Source organism: Lepidochelys kempii, chromosome 2 (genome assembly GCF_965140265.1).
Source record: "Lepidochelys kempii isolate rLepKem1 chromosome 2, rLepKem1.hap2, whole genome shotgun sequence".
NCBI lineage: Eukaryota > Metazoa > Chordata > Testudines > Cheloniidae > Lepidochelys > Lepidochelys kempii.
The window spans coordinates 77,070,900-77,091,121 of NC_133257.1; the positions used below are offsets into that span (position 1 = coordinate 77,070,900).

At 44.0% G+C, this 20,222-nt stretch overlaps 1 protein-coding gene across 1 annotated transcript in view; it reads left to right on the forward strand.

Annotated features, from left to right (window-relative positions):
• The window catches only part of LOC140906749 (opsin-5-like), a 54,250-nt gene that overhangs the window by 22,069 nt on the left and 11,959 nt on the right, over window positions 1-20,222 (forward strand). Inside the window, exons 4-5 of the mRNA XM_073331317.1 lie at window positions 595-722; window positions 3,031-3,365. Of these exons, the coding sequence (XP_073187418.1) occupies window positions 595-722; window positions 3,031-3,365 (463 nt within the window). The remainder of the gene's footprint in view (window positions 1-594; window positions 723-3,030; window positions 3,366-20,222) is intronic.

A 20,222-nucleotide genomic window follows, 5' to 3' on the forward strand; every position in this document is an offset into this window, starting at 1 on the left:
AAACTTGTGGACACTCTCTGATTTTGATTTGGGTAGCTTAATTTGGTTTATCTTAAACCAGTTTCTAATCTAACTTAAATTTAAACTGGAATTAGCTACTCTTATACAGAAATACGTGCCCACACAGGGGACTGCATTCGTTTAACTAAATCAGTTTAAATTCATATCTTTAGTTAAACTGCTGCAACGCTCCATGTAGACAGTGCCTAAAAGTGTTGCAGAGGAAGAGGAATGAGGAGAACTGAATTCTTAGCAGCTAGTGTCAGAGAAAAAAGAGTGAACAGTTTGGCAGAAAGTGGCTGAATTGAACAGACTCTGTTTTTTTTTTTTTTTCTTCTTTCTTCTCACCTCCCCTCAAAAATGAAGGCAGGCAACAATTTTTTAATGGCACTAGGATATTCCAGTAAGAATGTCCTCCTTCAGTTACCTGCTGACCAAGCATTAACACCACAATGATGCTCACTACTTTCGAATAGTAAATGTCAGCATTGTAATAATGACCACTACAAGGGACTTTCTACCATCTGCCTTTGAATTACAGGAAGAATGCGGCATTTAAATGTTGACTCTCTCTTGTTTTTGTTTTATTTTCAGATGGTTGTATGGTAAACAAGTTTGCTTGTTCTATGCATTCTGCGGTATACTTTTTGGGATCTGCAGTCTGTCAACACTAACATTACTGAGTACTGTGTGCTGCCTCAAAATTTGTTTCCCAGCTTATGGTAAATTAACTTCCTTCTCTCTCAGATTGTTCAGTATTTGGTTCTTGGACAAAGACAGCCATTGGCTAGTCGAGGTGTGTTACATGGGGGCCAAATGATTTATATATCTGTTCTCCCCAATAATTGAGTGTGGTGCTATATAAACCTAGTTTATTATATCCAAACCCACTTACGCTGAGGTAAATGACTCAGAAGAGGGCCATGAAATAACTGTTAAAATGAAAGCAAGGTTGGGTTAAGTTGATACCCTTTAAGATTCATTTTGTACAATTACCTTTGACTTGGTACAGGTATGAGCAGCATTTCAGTACCCTAATTTTTTGTAAATGGTAGAGATGCATACTATATTCTTTTGACCTTTTCAGATGTTTTCTTTTGTTCATCCACTCAAGTTCTTTCTTCATTACCTCACTCACGTCTTAGGATAAGAGGAATGCCAGTCAACGTAACATAGGAAAGACAAATGTAGCATCACATTTTACTACTATTCAAAGAACAGCTTTAAAATCCCTGAAGATGTAGTGTTGCAAGAAAAATGTGCATGACTGTAGTAAGTGTAGCCATGCAAATGGTGCCCCTCTCTTTCATATTCAGTGCCAACAGAACTACCTATTTTTAGTGAGATAAATTTTCCAGAACAAAGATGACCTTCTCTTGAATCAAGACACATGTCAACTAACAGTATCTTGTTTCTTTTCTTGTCTATGCCTGGTGTTGGATTGTTTAAAGACATTATAATTGTGAGGGTTAAATATTTAATTAATGTGAAAGTGTGTTGAAGATGCAACATCCCTGTTAAGTACATTTAATGTCTTCTTTATCATATAATATCTTCTTATCATATAAACTGAAAAATGGCAGATATAAACATTTTAGGCATGGATCATGAGCTCTGACCTACAAGTACTTGGCCCTACTTGTGTGGGGCAAAACATTTAGTAGAATCTCTCTAGGTGACAGCCCTTTAGTTTGAAATCAGGGTGATCATTCTTTAGATTCATTAGTGTTAACATTGTGTTTGAAAGTCATACTATGAACCATTCTAAAATGGAGCACATTTTGAAGCTGCAGGGAGCCGGGTCCTTGCTTATGACCAAGGAACACATAACACAAATTGCAGTGACAGGGGATGTAAGATGACTATGAAACTTCCCTTTGCAATCACCCCTCGCTCCTCCAGTTCTGTGTTAATTTGTGCTGGACTGGTTTCCCAGCATAACTCCGAGCAGCCTGAGGGTGCCAGCTTTCATTTTAAGGTAATCTGATTTCTTTTAAGTTCCCTTGAATATTTCCTTACATCTTTTATGTTTCCACACAAAACATCAATTGAATTTCAGTGAAGATCTCTTATTTATTTTATGATATGAGGGAGGATTTGCAAATAGCATGATCAGAGATCCCTGCACTTACTAGACATATGAACTGAAAGCTTGATTTAGTACAAAATCAGCTTGAGGCTCTCTCAGATGTACAGTATATTCACTATATGCAAAAATACCATTCGTGGCACCTCATAACAGCATAAGAGAAATCATCTCAAACTGAAATCAGGAAATAAGAGTTACAGTTTGAGTATCTGAGATGAGTGGTTTCTGAAGTACCGTGTGTGTGTGTTGTATTTGCTCTATTCTGTTTCCCTGGATTTCCTGATGCAGCGTTTCTTGAGAATAAGCTGTCTCTTCAACCTCCTGGCCAGAAGCTTAGACAAAGGTGAACAAGGTGGGACCTGAAACATCTTGTGTCTGCAGCTCACCCAACTTGCAGTTATTTAGGGTTCAGAATATTGCAAACTCATTTTATGGTGCCTTTAGTTTGAATAACAAGGAGATTTTTTACTGTTTATTTACATTGTGAATATTCTTTATTTGTGCAGGGAAGACCCAGTCTTGTTGGACCAGAACCCCATTTCACTAGGTGCTATACAGAAAACTAAGACAATCCCTGCTCCCAAAGAATTTATAGTCTTAAACTTAAGACAAATGAAAACAGGGGGCGACAGACTGGGAGCACAAGGAAACAATGAGCTAATATTGGCCAGCATGATAGGCAGTGATCTCGGCACATCCGCTGCTTACCTGTTAAGGCATCACAACAAAGGGAGAGTTTAATAGGGGATTTGAAGGAGGACCATGAGATAGCTTTGTGGATGTTTATGGGGGGCTCCTCCCAAGCTTGGGTGTGTGTGGGTAAACAATTGTAATACCCAGTATCCAATAAAAAGGGCCTATGCATTGTTTTCTGGCTTGCATAATTCAAATCCATCATGCTGCTGCAAGCAGTTCTTCACTGATTGTTTCATGTCTTCCAGGGAACAGATTTAGGCGAGAACATGGACGAATCTTGATAGCCTGCGGATGGGCCTATGCAGCAATTTTTGCCTGTTCGCCCCTAGCTCACTGGGGAGAGTATGGACCAGAGCCCTATGGTACAGCTTGCTGCATTGACTGGCATTCATCAAGTGTAAACACGGTGGCAATGTCTTACACTGTAGCTCTCTTTGTCTTCTGCTTTATCATCCCCTGTGGGGTAATTGTTACTTCCTATACCCTCATTCTGATAACTGTCAAGGAATCCAGAAAAGCAGTGGAACAGCATGTCTCAGGTCCCACCAGAATGAGCAACGTGCAGGCTATTACAGTCAAGGTATTTGAAAATTTGTGTTCTTAAGCCGCATTCTGCATGCACAGGCAGCACCATTTAGAGTGCTAGAGGGATCCCGAGAGAGGAATGAGAAAGGAAAGAAGACCAGTCCCACTTGTTTCTGAAACAAGCATGCAATGTTACCTTGTGCAGATTCACCACGTGAAAGTGAATTGTTCCTGCAAAACCCCTCAAGTGATAGCTATGAGGTTTCTGTAGTCTTTTCTTTAGGCTCTGGTAACAAAGGTATGGCAGAAGTTTTATTAGAATTTTGTGAAAATTTCAGACCTTTTTTTCTTTAAAGTTCTAGATATTTTACAATCTATTTTGGAAGACTGTAGGATTTCTTTGGAAAACCTGGCTTTAAAAGGGAAAAATGTATGCTGAATGCAATAAAACTTTGAAACTTGCGATAGAAAAATGTACTACTTGTAGCATGCAAGCAAATTCTGTACCTAAACATACAGTTACCAGTTATTTGGAAGGAACTCTTAGAGTTACATTTTGGCCTTCTGTGTTCAGGTCCTCTTTCTTTCGGCTCCCAGGTCCATCTGTCTTTCCCCTTGTTTTCAGGGTTGCATACCTCACTTTCACCCCCACATCTGTTTGCCTTTAGAGTTCTGGGGAACACGTATCTTTCTATTTTCAGAAAGTTTGAAACCCTGTCATTCCTACTATGATATTTTATGGATATTGTCCCAGATAGGCAAAGAAATGAGCTGTTTTGTAGTGACGGATGTGCAGTAACATTGCATTGCAGTGTTTTTTGTAGCATATAGTTTCATTTTAAGCTTGCAGTATTACTCGTAACAGCCTGGCAGCATTATCTAGATCAAAAAGAAAATCAGATCACATTAAAGAAGTGAGAAATAGCTAAATATTGAGACTTATGCTATGTGCTCAGAAATCGGTACTAAAGGAAGAGGATTGTGTTTTAACAATAGAGAATTACTGAGCATGAACAGGGCTAAACAAATGAGCTGATAAATGTTTATGCTCCTGCAATATCCTGAGAGAATACAAGGTTAAGGAATTCATTTATACTAGTAAAACATATTTTGAAAGATTCTTGCATCTTGGATGCAATTGTGTCTATTAAAAAGAAACGTAGACCAAATCTGATAAACTTTTATATATTTGGAAAAAGGTTTTGAAGTGAGATATTTTAAGCCACATATCTCACTGTCCCATATGTTAAAAATAGGGCTCCATTTAATGCATGACCATGGAATTTGCTCCTTGCCACCAAATTGTGTATCTGAATTTCAACAGAAAAGAAGCTTTCATTTACAAATATATCTGAAAACATAGCCTGAGTGTAAACAAGCACAATCATGTCTTCCTGAAATAATAAGAGATGTGAACTGATCCGTTCCTCTCCATGGTCTGTTAAGTTTGAAACCTGAAGATAAATCACTGGAATTCTCCAGAGTAACTTTGACTTTTGGATAAATCTGAAAAAAACAATACATAAAACAAAGATCCGTCTCTCTCAATTGATGTGTGGAACCTCAGTGTGAGTCATTTAAACTAAACAGGAGAATACAGTGCTGGGAACAAGCTTGCATTGGGAAGGTGATGGACTCTGTTAGCTTTGTGCATTGTTTGGAATAGAGCTGGTTGGAGCAACTTCAGTGGAATCATATTCTTATGGAATATGCAGTTCTGCCAAAATTGAAACACTTTGTGAAATCTGGTCAGTTTCACTTGTGTTTCTTTCAGAAAGCAAACTAGCCAAATCCAACAGTCAGAACATCCCATTTTGACAGTTTCAGAATGAAACATTTCAGTGTTTTTGTTCAATGTTTTTGATTTAAAATGACTTTTTGTTCTGCAATTTTTAATTTTAGGTTAGATATTTAATATAACACACAAATTTTAAGTGGAAACTGAAACAAAACAGTTTCGTTGAAATGAAACATTTTGAAGGACGTGAGGAAAAAGTAAACCTCAGAATTTTCTTCTTCAGAACAAAGCCAGATTTCGAAATCTCAATATCCTTTGCAAAATGGAACTTCCATCCTCTGTTCAGATCTAGTTTGGCGCTTTGCTTGGGCATATATTTTACCTCTTGTTTCTGCCCACTCCCATCTTCAGTGTCCTCTGCTTTACTCCGTTTCTTTAATGGGTCCTTTTCTCCTTCTCCCACAATAAGGAGGAGTTTTTAAGAACAAAAAGAATCTTAGCAATGCTATTAATCCATTACTAGATGGAAATGCTATAATAATGCAGAAAAGGCAGAATTGTTCAATAAATACTTGTTCTGTATTTGGAGGAAAAACAGATTATATAGTCACCTCAGATGATAACTCTTTCTATTCCTCTAGAATCTCAGAGGATGTTAAACATCAGGTACTAAAGTTAGACATTTTTAAATCCGTGGGTCCAGATAACTTGCATCCAAGAGTTTTAAAAGAGCTGAACAGTTAGTGTTGATTTTCAGTAACTCTTGGGACTCTGGGGATGTTTCAAAAGACTGGAAGAAATCTAATGTACCAAAATTAAAAAAGGATAGATGGGATGACCCCAGTAATCACAGACCTGTCAGCCTGACATTGATCCCAGGCAAGATAATGGAGCAGCTGATACAGGACTCCATAAAGAACTAAAGGGGGGTAATATAACTAACGCAAATCAATATGGGTTTCTGGGCAGTAGATCCTGTCAAACTAACTTTTTTTTTTTTTTAAGTGAGATCACAGGTTTGGTTGATAATATATTACATCAACACTATTACCTTTTAGAGTTCTGTAAGGTGTTCTTAGTACCACATAACATTTTGATTAAAACAACTAGAATGATATAAAATTAACATGGCACACGTTAAATGGATTCAAAACTGGCTAACTGATAGGTCTCAAAATGTAATTTAAGTGGGGAATCATCATCAATCAAGTATGTTTCTAGTAGGGCCCTTCAGGGATTGGTCTTAGCCCTACACTATTTAACATTTTTATCAATGATCTAGAAGGAAATATGAAAAAATTGTTGACAAATATTGCAGTGGACACAAAAATTGGGGGAGTGGTAAATAATTAACAGGACAGGTCACTGATTCAAAGTAATCTGAATTACTTTGTAAGCTGTCTGCAAGCAAAAAATATAGGCTTACATGGTGGGGGACTCTATCCTGGGAAGCAGTGGTTCTGAAAAAGATTGTGGGTGGTTGTGAGTAACCAGCTGAATGCATCCAATGAAGTGAGCGGTAGCTCACGAAAGCTTATGCTCAAATACATTTGTTAGTCTCTAAGGTGCCACAAGTACGCCTTTTCTTTCAGCTGAACATGAGCTCCTAGAACAAAACTGTGTCCAAAAGGGCTAATGCAAGCCTTGGATGCATGAACAGGTGAATGCTGAGTAGGAGAAGAGAGCTTATTTGACCCCTATCTTTGACACTGCTGCAACCACTGCTAAGAATACTGTGTCTAGTTCTGAATGATGTTGATAAATTGGAGAGGGCTCAGACAAGAGCCACAAGAATAATTAAAGGATTAGACAACAGGCCTTAAGAGAGTGATAACCTTCTTTTTTCTTAAATTAAATAGATTGAGTTCCTTGAGTTTAAGGGGTGACTTGATCATAGTCCATATGTACCTATCTGGGGGAAAATATATAATAATGGCTCTTCAGTCTCACAGAGAAAGATATGACATGATCCAATGGATGGAAGTTGAAGCTAGACAAGTTAAGATGGGAAATAAAGTGTATATTTTTAACAATGAGAGTAATTAACCACTGGAACAGTTTACCAAGGGTAGTGGTGGAGTCTTCATTACTGACAATTTTTACATCAAGATTGGATGCTTTTCTAAAAGATCGATCTAGGAATTATTTTGGGGAAGTTGTATGGCCTGTGTCATACAGGAAGTCAGACTAGATTATCACAGTGGTCTCTACTGGACTTGGAATCTATGGGTATGTCTACACTACGAAATTAGGTCGAATTTATAGAAGTCATTTTTTTAGAAATCGTTTTTATATAGTTGATTGTGTGTGTCCCCACAAAAAATGCTCTAAGTGCATTAACTCAGCAGAGTGCTTCCACAGTACCGAGGCTAGCATGACTTCCGGAGTGTTGCACTGCAGGTAGCTATCCCACAGTTCCTGCAGTCTCCGCTGCCATTGGAATTCTGGGTTGAGATCCCAATGCCTGATGCGGCAAAAAACATTGTCGCGGGTGGTTCTGGGTACATGTCGTCAGGCCCGCCCTCCCTCCCTCTGTGAAAGCAACGGTAGACAATTGTTGCGCGCCTTTTTTCCTGAGTTACCTGTGCAGACGCCATACCATGGCAAGCATGGAGCCCGCTCAGCTCACTGTCACTGTATGTCTCCTGGGTGCTGGCAGATGCATTGCTACACAGCAGCAGCAACCCATTGCCTTGTGGCAGCAGATAGTGCAATAGGCCTGAAAACCATCTTCATGGTGTCCGAGGTGCTCCTGGCCGCCTCAGTAAGGTCGGTCAGGAGCGCCTGGGCAGACATGAGCGCAGGGACTAAATTAGGAGTGACTCGACCAGGTCATTCTCTTTAGTCCTGCAGGCAGTCCTATTGTACCATCTTATGGTGAGCAGGCAGGAGATATGGATGGCTTGCAGTCCTACTGCATCGTCTGCTGCCAGCCAAAGATCTAAAAGATAGATGGAGTGGATCAAAACAAGAAACAGACCACATTTGTTTGGTATTCATTTGCTCCCCCTCCCTCCCTCCCTCTGTGAAATCAATGGCCGACAATTGTTTTGGTGAGGTCTGTCAGGGTCACCTTGAAAACTTTAATGGAGATTCAGTCCTGCCTGAAATACCAGAGGGAGGGATAGCTTAGTGGGTTGAGCATTGGCCTGCTAAACCCAGGGTTTTGAGTTCAATCCTTGAGCGGGCCATTCTGTGTGATAGTTGTGTGTGTTTCTCCTTGACAATAAAGCCACTCCCTTTGTTGATTTTAATTCCCTGTAAGCCAACCCTGTAAGCCATGTCGTCAGTTGCCCCTCCCCCCCATCAGAGCAACGGCAGACAATTGTTCCGCGCCTTTTTTCTGTGCAGACTCCATACCACGGCAAGCATGGAGCCTGCTCAGATCACTTTGGCAATTAGGAGCACATTAAACATCACACGCATTATCCAGCGGTATATACAGCACCAGAACCTGGCAAAGCAAAACCTGGCGAGTAGGTGATGTCAGCGTGGTGATGAGGACATGGACACAGACTTCTCTCAAATCACAGGCCCTGGCAATGTGGACATCATGGTGCTAATAGGGCAAGTTCATATGGTAGAATGTCGATTCTTGGCTCGGGAAACAAGCACAGACTGATGAGACTGCATAGTGTTGCAGATCTGGGACAATTCCCAGTGGCTGCGAAACTTTCGCATGCGTAAGGGCACTTTGTGACTTGCTTTCCCCTGCCCTGAAGCACATGAATACTAAGATGAGAGCAGCCCTCACAGTTGAGAAGTGAGTGGCAATAGCTTGCAACGCCAGACAGCTACTGGTTAGTTGGGAATCAATTCGGAGTGGACAAATCTACCGTGGGAGCTGCTGTGATGCAAGTAGCCCACACAATCAAAGATCTGCTGATATCAAGGGTAGTGACTTTGGGAAATGTGCAGGTCATAGTGGATGGCTTTGCTGCAATGGGATTCCCTAACTGTGGTGGGGCCATAGACGGAACCCATATCTCTATTTTGGCACCGGAGCACCAAGCCGGCAAGTACATAAACCGCAAGGGGTACTTTTCAATAGTGCTGCAAGCACTGGTGGATCACAAGGGACGTTTCACCAACATCAACGTGGGATGGTCGGGAAAGGTACATGACGCTCGCATCTTCAGGAACTCTGGTCTGTTTCAAAAGCTGCAGGAAGGGACTTTATTCCCAGACCAGAAAATAACTGTTGGGGATGTTGAAATGCCTTTAGTTATCCTTGGGGACCCAGCCTACCCCTTAATGCCATGGCTCATGAAGCCATACACAGGCAGCCTGGACAGCAGTCAGGAGCTGTTCAACTACAGGCTGAGCAAGTGCAGAATGGTGGTAGAATGTGCATTTGGATGCTTAAAAGCGCGCTGGCGCAGTTTACTGACTCAGACCTCAGCAAAACCAATATTCCCATTGTTATTACCGCTTGCTGTGCGCTCCACAATATCTGTGAGAGGAAGGGGGAGACGTTTATGGCGGGGTGGGAGGTTGAGGCTAATCGCCTGGCCACTGGTTACGCGCAGCCAGACACCAGGGCGGCTAGAAGAGCATAGGAGGGCGCGGTGCGCATCAGAGAAGCTTTGAAAACCAGTTTCATAACTGGCCAGGCTATGGTGTGACAGTTCTGTTTTGTTTCTCCTTGATGAAAACCCCCACCCCTTGGTTCACTCTATTTCCCTGTAAGCTAACCACCCTCCCCTCCTCCCTTCGATCACCGCTTGCAGAGGCAATCAAGTCATTGTTGCTTCACATTCATGCATTCTTTATTAATTCATCACAAAAATAGGGGGATAACTGCCAAGGTCGCCCGGGAGGGGTGGTGGAAGAGAGAAGCATGGGGAGGGGTGGTGGAGGAGGGAAAGACAAGGCCACACAGCACTTTAAAAGTTTAAAACTTATTGAATGCCAGCCTTCTGTTGCTTGGGCAATCCTCTGGGGTGGAGTGGCTGGGTGGCTGGGGGCCCCCCCACCGCATTCTTGGGCATCTGGGTGAGGAGGCTATGGAACTTGGGGAGGAGGGTGGTTGGTTACACGGGCTGCAGCGGCGATCTGTGCTCCAGTTGCCTTTCCTGCAGCTCAACCATATGCTGGAAAATATTAGTTTGATCCTCCAGCAGCCTCAGCATTGAATCCTGCCTCCTCTCATCATGCTGCTGCCACCTTTCAGCTTCAGCCCTCTCTTCAGCCCGCCACCTCTCCTGCCGGTCATTTTGTGCTTTTCTGCACTTTGACATTGTCTGCCTCCACGCATTCATCTGTGCTCTGTCAGTGTGGGAGGACAGCATGAGCTCAGAGAACATTTCATCACAAGTGCGGTTTTTTTTGCCTTCTAATCTTCACTAGTCTCTGGGAAGGAGAAGCTCCTGTTATCCTTGAAACACGTGCAGCTGGTGGAGGAAAAAAAAGTGACAGTGGTATTTAAAAAGACACATTTTATAGAACAATGGGTACGCTCTGTCACGGTAAACCTTGCTGCTAACATTACATACATAGCACATCTGCTTTCCTTCCAAGGTTGCATTTTGCCTCCCCCTACCACGTGGCTAGCCCTTCCCCCCCTCCCTGTGGCTAACAGCAGGGAACATTTCTGTTCAGCCACAGGCAAACAGCCCAGCAGGAACGGGCACCTCTGAATGTCCCCTTAAGAAAAGCACCCTATTTCAACCAGGTGACCATGAATGATATCATTCTCCTGAGGATAACACAGAGAGAGAAAGAACGGATGTTGTTTGAATGCCAGCAAACATACACTGCAATGCTTTGTTCTACAATGATTCCCAAGTATGTGCTACTGGCCTGGAGTGGTAAAGTGTCCTACCATGGTGGACAGAATAAGGCTGCCGTCCCCAGAAACCTTTTGCAAAGGCTTTAGGAGTACATCCAGGAGAGCCACGAATGCCAGGGCAAATTAATCATTAAACATGCTTGCTTTTAAACCATGTATACTATTTTAAAAGTACACTCACCAGAGGTCCCTTCTCCACCTGGCGGGTCTGGGAGGCAGCCTTGGGTCGGTTCGGGGGGTAATGGCTCCAGGTCCAGGGTGAGAAACAGTTCCTGGCTGTCGGGAAAACTGGTTTCTCTGCTTGCTTGCTGTGAGCTATCTACAACCTCATCATAATCATCTTCCTCGTACCCAAAACCTGCTTTCGTGTTGCCTCCATCTCTACTGAAGGAGTCAAACAACATGGCTGGGGTAGTGGTGGCTGAACCCCCTAAAATGGCATGCAACTCATCATAGAAGTGGCATGTTTGGGGCTCTGACCCGGAGCAGCCGTTTGCCTCTCTGGTTTTCTGGTAGGCTTGCCTCAGCTTCTTAAGTTAAACGCGGCACTGCTTCGGGTCCCTATTATGGCCTCTGTCCTTCATGCCCTGGGAGATTTTGACAAATGTTTTTTGCATTTCAAAAACTGGAATGGAGTTCTGATAGCACAGATTCCTCTCCCCATACAGCGATCAGATCCCGTACCTCCCCTTCAGTCCATGCTGGAGCTCTTTTGCGATTCTGGGACTCCATCCTGGTCACCTCTGCTGATGAGCTCTGCACTCACCTGCAGCTTGCCATGCTGGCCAAACAGGAAATTGAAATGCCACAAGTCCTTCTTTTCTTTTTAGTGGAACCTAGCAACCCACTCAAACACTTAGGTTCATGAGAGTGGATACTCTCTAGTCTGAGAATAGGATGGCTTGCACAGATCAGTTTCAGATTGTTGGAGCTTTGCCTAATGTGTGAGTGCTAGATTATCAAATTGCCTTTTAGAATTGACACAGAAGTAGTGGTTGCATGGGTACAACAGAGGTAAGAATTTGGCCCTAAACGTGTTTCCTTGATAATTGTATTTGAAATGTACGGGTCCTTATGATTAGAAGTCAGGATGGCATAATCACTGGGGAAGAAGTGGTCTTTCAATGCGGCAGCTCTTTCAAAGAGTTTTATTCTTTGGTTGGTGCTGAGTATCTGACCTTGGCTGTGGCTCTGCAAAGGTCTGAAAGCCTTTAATTCATTCTCGGTCTTCAAAATCTGGATGCTAAACTGGAAGTGATAGCCTCACACAAGCTTAGGGGTAGCAGAGAGAAGAAGACCTAGTATTGGTCAGATCATTTTGATTTGCAGGGAGTGCGCAAGGTAGGTGTAAACCTCTTTGGTTTTAAAATCCAAGTTGAGTTTTTAGTCAGCCCTTGAGTGGGTGCACAAGGTGAGGAAAGGCACAAAGGGCTCCCCATCATCTTGTATTATTGTGCACCTGACCGTAATGTCCCAGTGGGTGCTAGGTGCCTAAAAGAGGGTGAGATGAATATGTGACCATGGCTGTGCCCCCACCCCACTGAGTGTGCTAGAATTCCTCTTCCTAAGAACTACAGGTACTGTACAGACCAGGAGCAACGGAAGGGCTGAGGAGGAAGGTACAGAAGACAGGCTATAGTCCTAAGTGGAGACCTGTATCCTCAAGTGGATGTTGAAATGTACTTTAGCTCTTAGGCTGCATATTAGCATGATTAACCACGGAGAATATCACATCAAGAGTCTGGGCGGAGAGGCTGCTGGCACAAAGAAAGATTTATCACTGATTTATGCAGATCAAAGATAACGTTTATACTACACATCACCCTTTCTATTTAGAGTTACAGGCAATATTCTTAAGTGCCCCTATAAAAGAGAGGCTAGGATGGAAGACAGATTGTTATTTTGGTAAAGTGTGTGCTCTGTTATGGGTCCACTTCAAAAAAAAAAAAATTGTCCCTCAGCCAGCAATCAGTGATTAACAAAGCAGACATGACTGCTAGCTGTTGGCTTTGATTAATAAAAAGACTTTTGAGATATTTTTAGTACATGGCAATTGCAGAAAAAATACCTTGTTTTCTGCATAATTCAGCCACAGTAAGCTTTTTGCCAGTCTTTGAATCCTGTTCAGTGTGTCTCTCCAAGCACTCTCAAAGGAGCTGGTGAACAAAATACTACCAAGCCACCTGAAAGTATTGCGTTGCTCCAAAGGCCCAATCCAAGGGCTGGTGAAATCCATTGGAAATATTCCCATTGACTTCAGTCGGCTTTGACTGACTCAGACCCCAAATGAGACTCAGTAGTGTTGTTGAAATCACAAGGCAATTTTACAAACTATATAACTCTCATTGGAGCTTTGTGCTCTGGGAGTGGGAGAAGTGGAGGGAATATGTGGGTTTTATTTTCCAAACAGGTTGCTAATTTCTTTTGCTCACTATCTTTTTTCCTCCTCCCTATAGTTGAACAATATATTGGTTCTTTGTCCTGTGCTATGCAAGGGATCAGACTAGATGATCTTTCTGGTCTCTTCTGGTCTTAAAATCAAACAAAACTGTTTTGGCCTCTGTTCTCATGCATTTGGACCAAGTATCCTAGATGCTGAAGGTAGTTGCCCTTAACCAGTTGGGAGCAGAACTTCACAAGTTGTAGGAAGGAACTGTTTTTGTACTTTCTGTTCCCAGCAAAATGCCAGAAGGGTTTTGGGGTAACAGCAATTATGTGACAGAGAAGAGGAACATAAAATTTATTACCTCCAATATAGCCTTTTCCACTTACGTTTTCAAAGTCTGCTACCTGTGTTAGCATCAGAAAATGTAAAAGATTTTTTCCCCTACCAATCAGGAATCTGGAGGCCTTTTAAACTCTGCAGGAACAAATGTGTTATAGAAATATAGTGAGAAAACTAAAATACCTATTGTAAATATTCGTTTTTTTCTGCAAACAGGAATTAATTCAGTTGCCAACCAGAGTGAAATGCACTGTACCACAGAGAAATGATAATGAGCCATATGATTTATGTAAACCACAGCATGAAGTGCATGTTAATGAGACTTAAAACTTCAGACGGCCTGATTCTTCCAACTGCTTATGGCTGGTGCTAAGGTCTTTGCTCAGAAGCTCTTGCAAAATATTGAGTAGAAATCAGAAAGTACCTTTTAGCCTTGTAATGTACTATTATTAAGAGGCAGCTGCACTTCAGTGGTAGATGAAGTGATTCCTGGTTTATATAGGAGCGCATACAGTATGAACATGGAGGAGGCTGGATGCAGGAGAAGACTTGTGCCTTGCCTATGGCTAGCATGGAATTCTGCCATGCTCAATGAGCTGACAATGAGAGCAACAATGAAAGTGCTCGCTCCCCCAGTCTGTGGTTCCAGTCCCCTACCACTCCCTCTGTGTAGACACGCACTCCCAATCCAATATTCAGACCCTTCCTGTAAGGTCTGTAGAGGGACAGGATTTCCATCCAGCTTTCTAGCATGATTTAGTCGTGTCCTTCCTGAACCTAAGGAGAGAGAGAAGGGGAAGGGAGCTGGGAGACTCCACTCCCAAACCCAAAGATAGTGGTAAGAACTACCACCTCCCCACCAAGTCCCCAAGAACAACTTGAGGAACAGGAAGTGTGGGAGGGAGTTCAGGCATGAGGTCTAGGGAGCAAAGAATGGCCATGGTAGCTCCTGCAGCTAGCAAAAACAACTGGGGGTTTGCTAACTTCCAACTTTCATAATCAAAAATTGTTAAGACTGTGAGAGCAGCCCTTTAAAATGGAAAACGAGAAGGTAGCACGTTTGATCTACGAACTCAAAATAGCCATTTCATCATTGGATACGTCTGCGTAGTTCCTGATGTAATTCTAAATGGACTTCCTCTTCCTTAAACTACTATGTGCGGGGAACCTGGAATGTACAAATAGCCCTCTACCTTATCTGTCTAGTCGTTTGATTGCCATGGTGTGCAGCATAGTGACAACCATGATGTTCCTAAGTGATCTGTTGTTAGAGTTATTAAGTTTAGTAGAATTCAGTTTATATTTTTTATAATTTCAACTGATATCAGTTTGTTCTTTTTTATTTTTATCAATTTAAATTTTCACAGCTGTGGAAAAATTATGAGTTTAAGCATTTCTTTTTTGATTTTTATTGATTTAAATTTTCACAGTTGCAGGAAATCTGGGGATCAGACAATGGGAGGAGTCAGACAACAATTTAATGACAGTCGACATTGAGATTCAAAAAGTTAAAGCTTTATAACTGGCAAAATACGAATTGTCAGCAAAAGTGAATATCCTTAAATCCAACTCTAATAAGTTCTCAAGCAGCATTTTTCTTACTTTGCCGATCGGTAAATTCTAATCATTATAATTGGAAATATTTTTTGTCCATTTGTGTGTGTACGGTGAAATTGATGTTTATCAACATTTACCAGTAAAAATCATGTCCTTCTAAGCCTAAGTATTATACTTTCTTAAACTCCTGCATGTTTGGCTTATCTCTATTAAAAGCATTTCCTCCAATGAGAAAAACAGACCATTTCTCAGTACTGCTGCATATAAATCTATGTGTGTGTGTGTTGCTAGAATGATAACCTGCCCACCAAAACCAACCAAAGCAAATATAATATGTAACCCCCACAATGCTTGTTACCCTTGCTTACAGAGAATATACCTGTTTTATTGTGAAGCAAGAACCTGAGTGGGTGAGAGAGAGAGAGAAGAAAAGTGAGAGATTGGATTGAGTTCTAAAAAGGAAATACCTTCCCTCCACCCAGAGGTGGAGTGTAATCCTAATTGTTTCTCTTATCTTCCTGAAGTAATAGTAGTGAAAAGAAAGTCACTTTAAAATGTATATAAAATTCCAAAACATAATATAATAATTACCTGGATGATTTTATTTTCTATGGCCATAATATTTTCACACTTGGATGGCTAAAGTTACTCCTATCTTTATATTTAGGCTCCTAAATACAAGCTTTCAGTTGGGCTGAACACTTTCAGCTCCTATTCCCGCCCCCTCCTGGGACTACCCTCCCCTGACCCCTATCCACACCCCGCCCCCTGACAGGCCTTCCAGGACCCTGACCCATCCAACCCCCCACACTCGTAGTCCCCTGACTGCCCCCTCCCGGGATCCCCCAACCCCCCCCCTGCTCCCTGTCTCCTGACCACCCGCTGCCCCCTTACCATGCAGGTCAGAGCGGCAGGACAGGCTTATTGGAAAGCCTGGGAGGTGGGTGGGTGCAAGACGCACTGCCTGCGCGGCGAGCTGAGGCTGCGGGGGAGGGGTTGGAGGCTAGCTTTTTTGGCCAGGATCTCTGAGGCCCATCAGGACAGTCCCGCAGGCGGACTTCAACAGAATTTGCAAGTGGTTAGTGCTTCCAAAAATGGGTCCAGTTGTATTTCGGTGCCTAAATAGAGATGTAGGAGAAATCCAGGTTTGAAGATTTTAGCCTTAATGTATCTGGTGGCTTTAAAGAAAGGCACCCTTTTTGCTGTATGCATTTCTTGCCAAACACTTTCTACTTTTCTGATCTTGCCTTAACGTCTTAGGTTAAATTCTGCCTTCTGATATGTGTATGCAACTCCCATTGAAGCCAGTGGGGATTGCATCCATGTACCTGAGGACATAATAGGGCCTCTTAGGTTTAATTGTTTGGTCTAACAAAAATATATCTTGCAATTCTAAATTCCCCTCCCTGTGCCCGCTTCTCCCCCATTTTGCTGTCCTTGTTCCTTGAAAAATAGCTCATCATAAAGCACTTAGGAATGTACAACCAATCAATTGCTTAACTGGCTGGAAATTCTGAAAGCAGCTCATTTAGATTAGAGGATGCCTCACTCAATGCCGAACATTTTGAAATTCTTCACCTAAGTCAGGGCTTCTGTCATGCTGTTGTATTGGAATTAGACAGGTTAGTAAGATCTGAAAGCTTATATGTAGGGCCCTACCAAATTCACGGCCATGAAAAACGTGTCACAGACCATGAAATCTGGTCTCCCCCTGTGAAATCTGGTCTTTTGTGTGATTTTACCCTATATTGTACAGATGTCATGGGAGAGACCAGTGTTTCTCAGACTGGGGGTCCTGACCCAAAAGGGAGTTGCAGGGGGGCCGCAAGGTTATTTTGGGGGGGGGGTCATGGTATTGCCACCCTTACTTCTGCACTGCCTTCAGAGCTGGGTGGCTGGAGAATGGTGGCTACTGACTGAGGGCCCAACTCTCCAGGCAGCAGTGCAGAAATAAGAGTGGCAATACCAGACCATGCCATCCTTACTTCTCTGCTGCTGCTGGTGGCAGCTCTGCCTTCAGAACTGGGCTCCCGGCCAGCAGCCGCTGCTCTCCAGCTGCCCAGCTCTGAAGGCAGCGCCGCCGCAGCAGAAGTAAGGGTCGCAGTACCACAACCCTCCCTACAATATCCTTTTATCATTTTTCCTCTGCTTTGCATCTGTCCTTATTGGACAAAACGAAATGGAGGACTTTTCAGCCATCTATGGGAGCTTTTTGCTCAAAGACAAACAGTGATTCAGACCTTCAGTAGTTGGAATGAAATGCTTGCATTTGGTTCACGGTCACAGAATATTGCTGGAGTGTATAATAAGTCAGCAGCCCCCTGCTAATCCCCCGGGCCACTCTGGGCCTGTGGGGCCCCCAAAAGTGCTCCCCCCCACACAGCTCCTGCCTCCCAGACCCTGGTGGGAGGAGAAGGGGAGGCCTGGGGCTGCGTAGGGCACCCAAATGGCTAGGAACGGCCCTGATACTTACACATGGAAAAGATGTCTGAGGCTTTTCCATCTTGCAGGCACAGACATAAACAAGATCCAACGGCTGGAAGTTGAGCTGAGATAAATTCAACCTTGAAATAAGAATTTCCTAGCCATGAGTGTAATTAAACACAGGAGCAGCTTGCCAGGGGAGGTGATTGATTCACCGTCACTTGGAGTCTTTAGATACCTTTCTAAAGAATATGCTTTAATCTGGTTTCTGGGGAAAATTCTACAGTTTGCAGAGACAGGAGATCCCTTGCCCCCAGCCCCAGAGATCCCTTACCCCCTCGCGGGACGGGGCTTGTGGGGGGAGGGATTCCCCCACACTCACCGGCAGTCCTTTTCCCAATCCAAGTGACATGGCTGGGGCTGGGACAAGGGAAGCAGAGCAGGCTGGGGCCATGTTGCTCCGCTTCTCGCTGCCGGTGAGTGTTGGGAGCATCCTTTCCCCAACCTCCTCGCACTCACCAGCGGCAGGAAGCAGAGTGCCATGGCTGGGAGCTGGTGGACTGGAGCGGGCTGGGTCTGGGTTGCTCTGCTTCCCGCTGCTGCCGGTGAGTGCGGGGTTGTGGGGGGAAGAGGTGGAATGGGGGCGGGCTGGGGGCGGAGGAGGGAAGAAGGCTAAGAGGTGGGCCCCCTCCCCGGGGCCCCACACCCCCCTAGGGACGGCCCTGCCCCTTGCAGTGAGCGCAGCCCACGCGGGGGCCAGCTGAGGGATAGGGCTGGTCGCCGGGGCTGGTGCTGGTGCTGACATGTATGCAGCATGCAGCTGCCTAGGGCACCATGAAATTTGGGGCAATTTGGTACATATGCTGCGTATGTCTAGGGACGACCCTGGTAAGTATCTCCACATACCTCTCAACTTGCTCTTAGATAAGCTGAATAGACTGAACTCTTTAAGCCTCATATAGTTAGGCTTTATTTCCAGCCCCTCCTTTGAATTCTCTCCAGTATTTCCACATACTTCTTGAAGTGGAGACATCACTGGCCATGAGTATTCTGGGAGTGGCCTTACCAGTGCTGCGTACACAGGCAAGACCGCTTCCCAACTTGATATTCCCTTTTTATTACAACGAAGGATCACGCTGGCCTCTCTTTGTTGCAGCATGTTCAGAGCTCATGTTCAGGCAGTTATCTATGACTCTGTGATGTGTGTACAGGCCCCACACTGGTGGGGAGGAGGTTAATGAGGGCCTGTGGACCCAACTGGCCCTGTCCTGCTACCCTGGTAACAGATGTTGGATGTGGAGAGGGGAGTTATGGAGAAGGCCCTGCTCCATTTGGGGCTGACCAGGATGGAGAACGGAACTCCGCTTCTCCCTTGGTGAGAGAAGCCTGGTTTCAGCCAAGCATCTGAGACCACTTGCTGCCTGGACCAACCTCCTGGTGGATGGAACAACTAAGCCCACGGAGACTGATCAAAGGACTGGCTGCATGAAGACAAGCCCTGCACAAAAGGGTGGGGTTCTGCTGAAGTGTCCTTGGATTCACCCTATTTTGAGTTTTAGAATGCATTCTTGCATTCTTTTGAGTCCTAATAACATGCCATGTGATACATATTTTACAAACTGCATCATTGACTGAGGAATAACTAGCTAAATCTGGGCGAGCACTAGATGTTTAGAAATACCCCATTTGGAAATATAAATATATGTATAGCTTGTGTAATAGACCCTGGCCAGTTGGGTACAGCAGTGTAGTAGAAGGCAGATATACTGGCCACTGGATAAGCAGTTTTCTGTTCCCTGACTGACCAGAGCAGGGGCTGCTCCAGGGTAGGGTGGACACATGACTCCAATTAGCCTGCAAAGAGTCAGCCGAAGCTATTGGGCTAATGCGAACGCCTGACTCTAATTAAGGCTCCTCTGATACTATAAAAGGGCTCACGCCGATCAGGCCGAGGAGAGCCAGGGAGCCAGAGGAGAGGAAGTGCGGCTGAAGGGCTGGGTAATGAAGACACCCTCAAGCCACTGAAAAGGGATCCCTAAGGTAAGGGTGAAGAAGGTGTTAAGAGAGAGAAGCGGGAGAGCTGCGGGGAAGTGGCCCAGGGAAATGTAGCAACTCTGGCAGTGAAAGGTCGGCTGCCAACAACTGCTGCCATTATGGTCCCTGGGCCGGAACCCGGAGTAGAGGGCGGGCCTGGGTTCCCCCCAACCCGACATTACAGAAACACCTTGGGAGGGGAAGACAGGTCCCTGTCAGGGCAGGAGGCTAAACTGTTCGGGAATAAGCCCATAGGGACAACAGAGACTGGGAGTTCTCTCACTGACCTCCTTGCTGGCTTATGATGAAAAGGGCTGAGTAGACTGTAACCCTGGCCCTAGAGAGAGAAGGGCTACATGGAGGGTTGCAGTGAGCCTCTGAGGCTACCATAAACTGCATGGAAGCACGGGACCCATGGGGACAAGGTTGGAGCTCTGCCACACTTGCTACTATACCATTTAGAGTGTTAATTATTTGGTGCAGGGGCTGACATTTCATCATGTCTGTGTATGGTAGCTAGAACAATGGGGCCTCAAGTCACTGCCTCAGTACAAATACATAAAATAATTCTGCACTATATATAGTTTTACATTTTGTTTTTCATCTACTTGTTATGTCTTGTTTTTAACTACTTTTAAGCTTT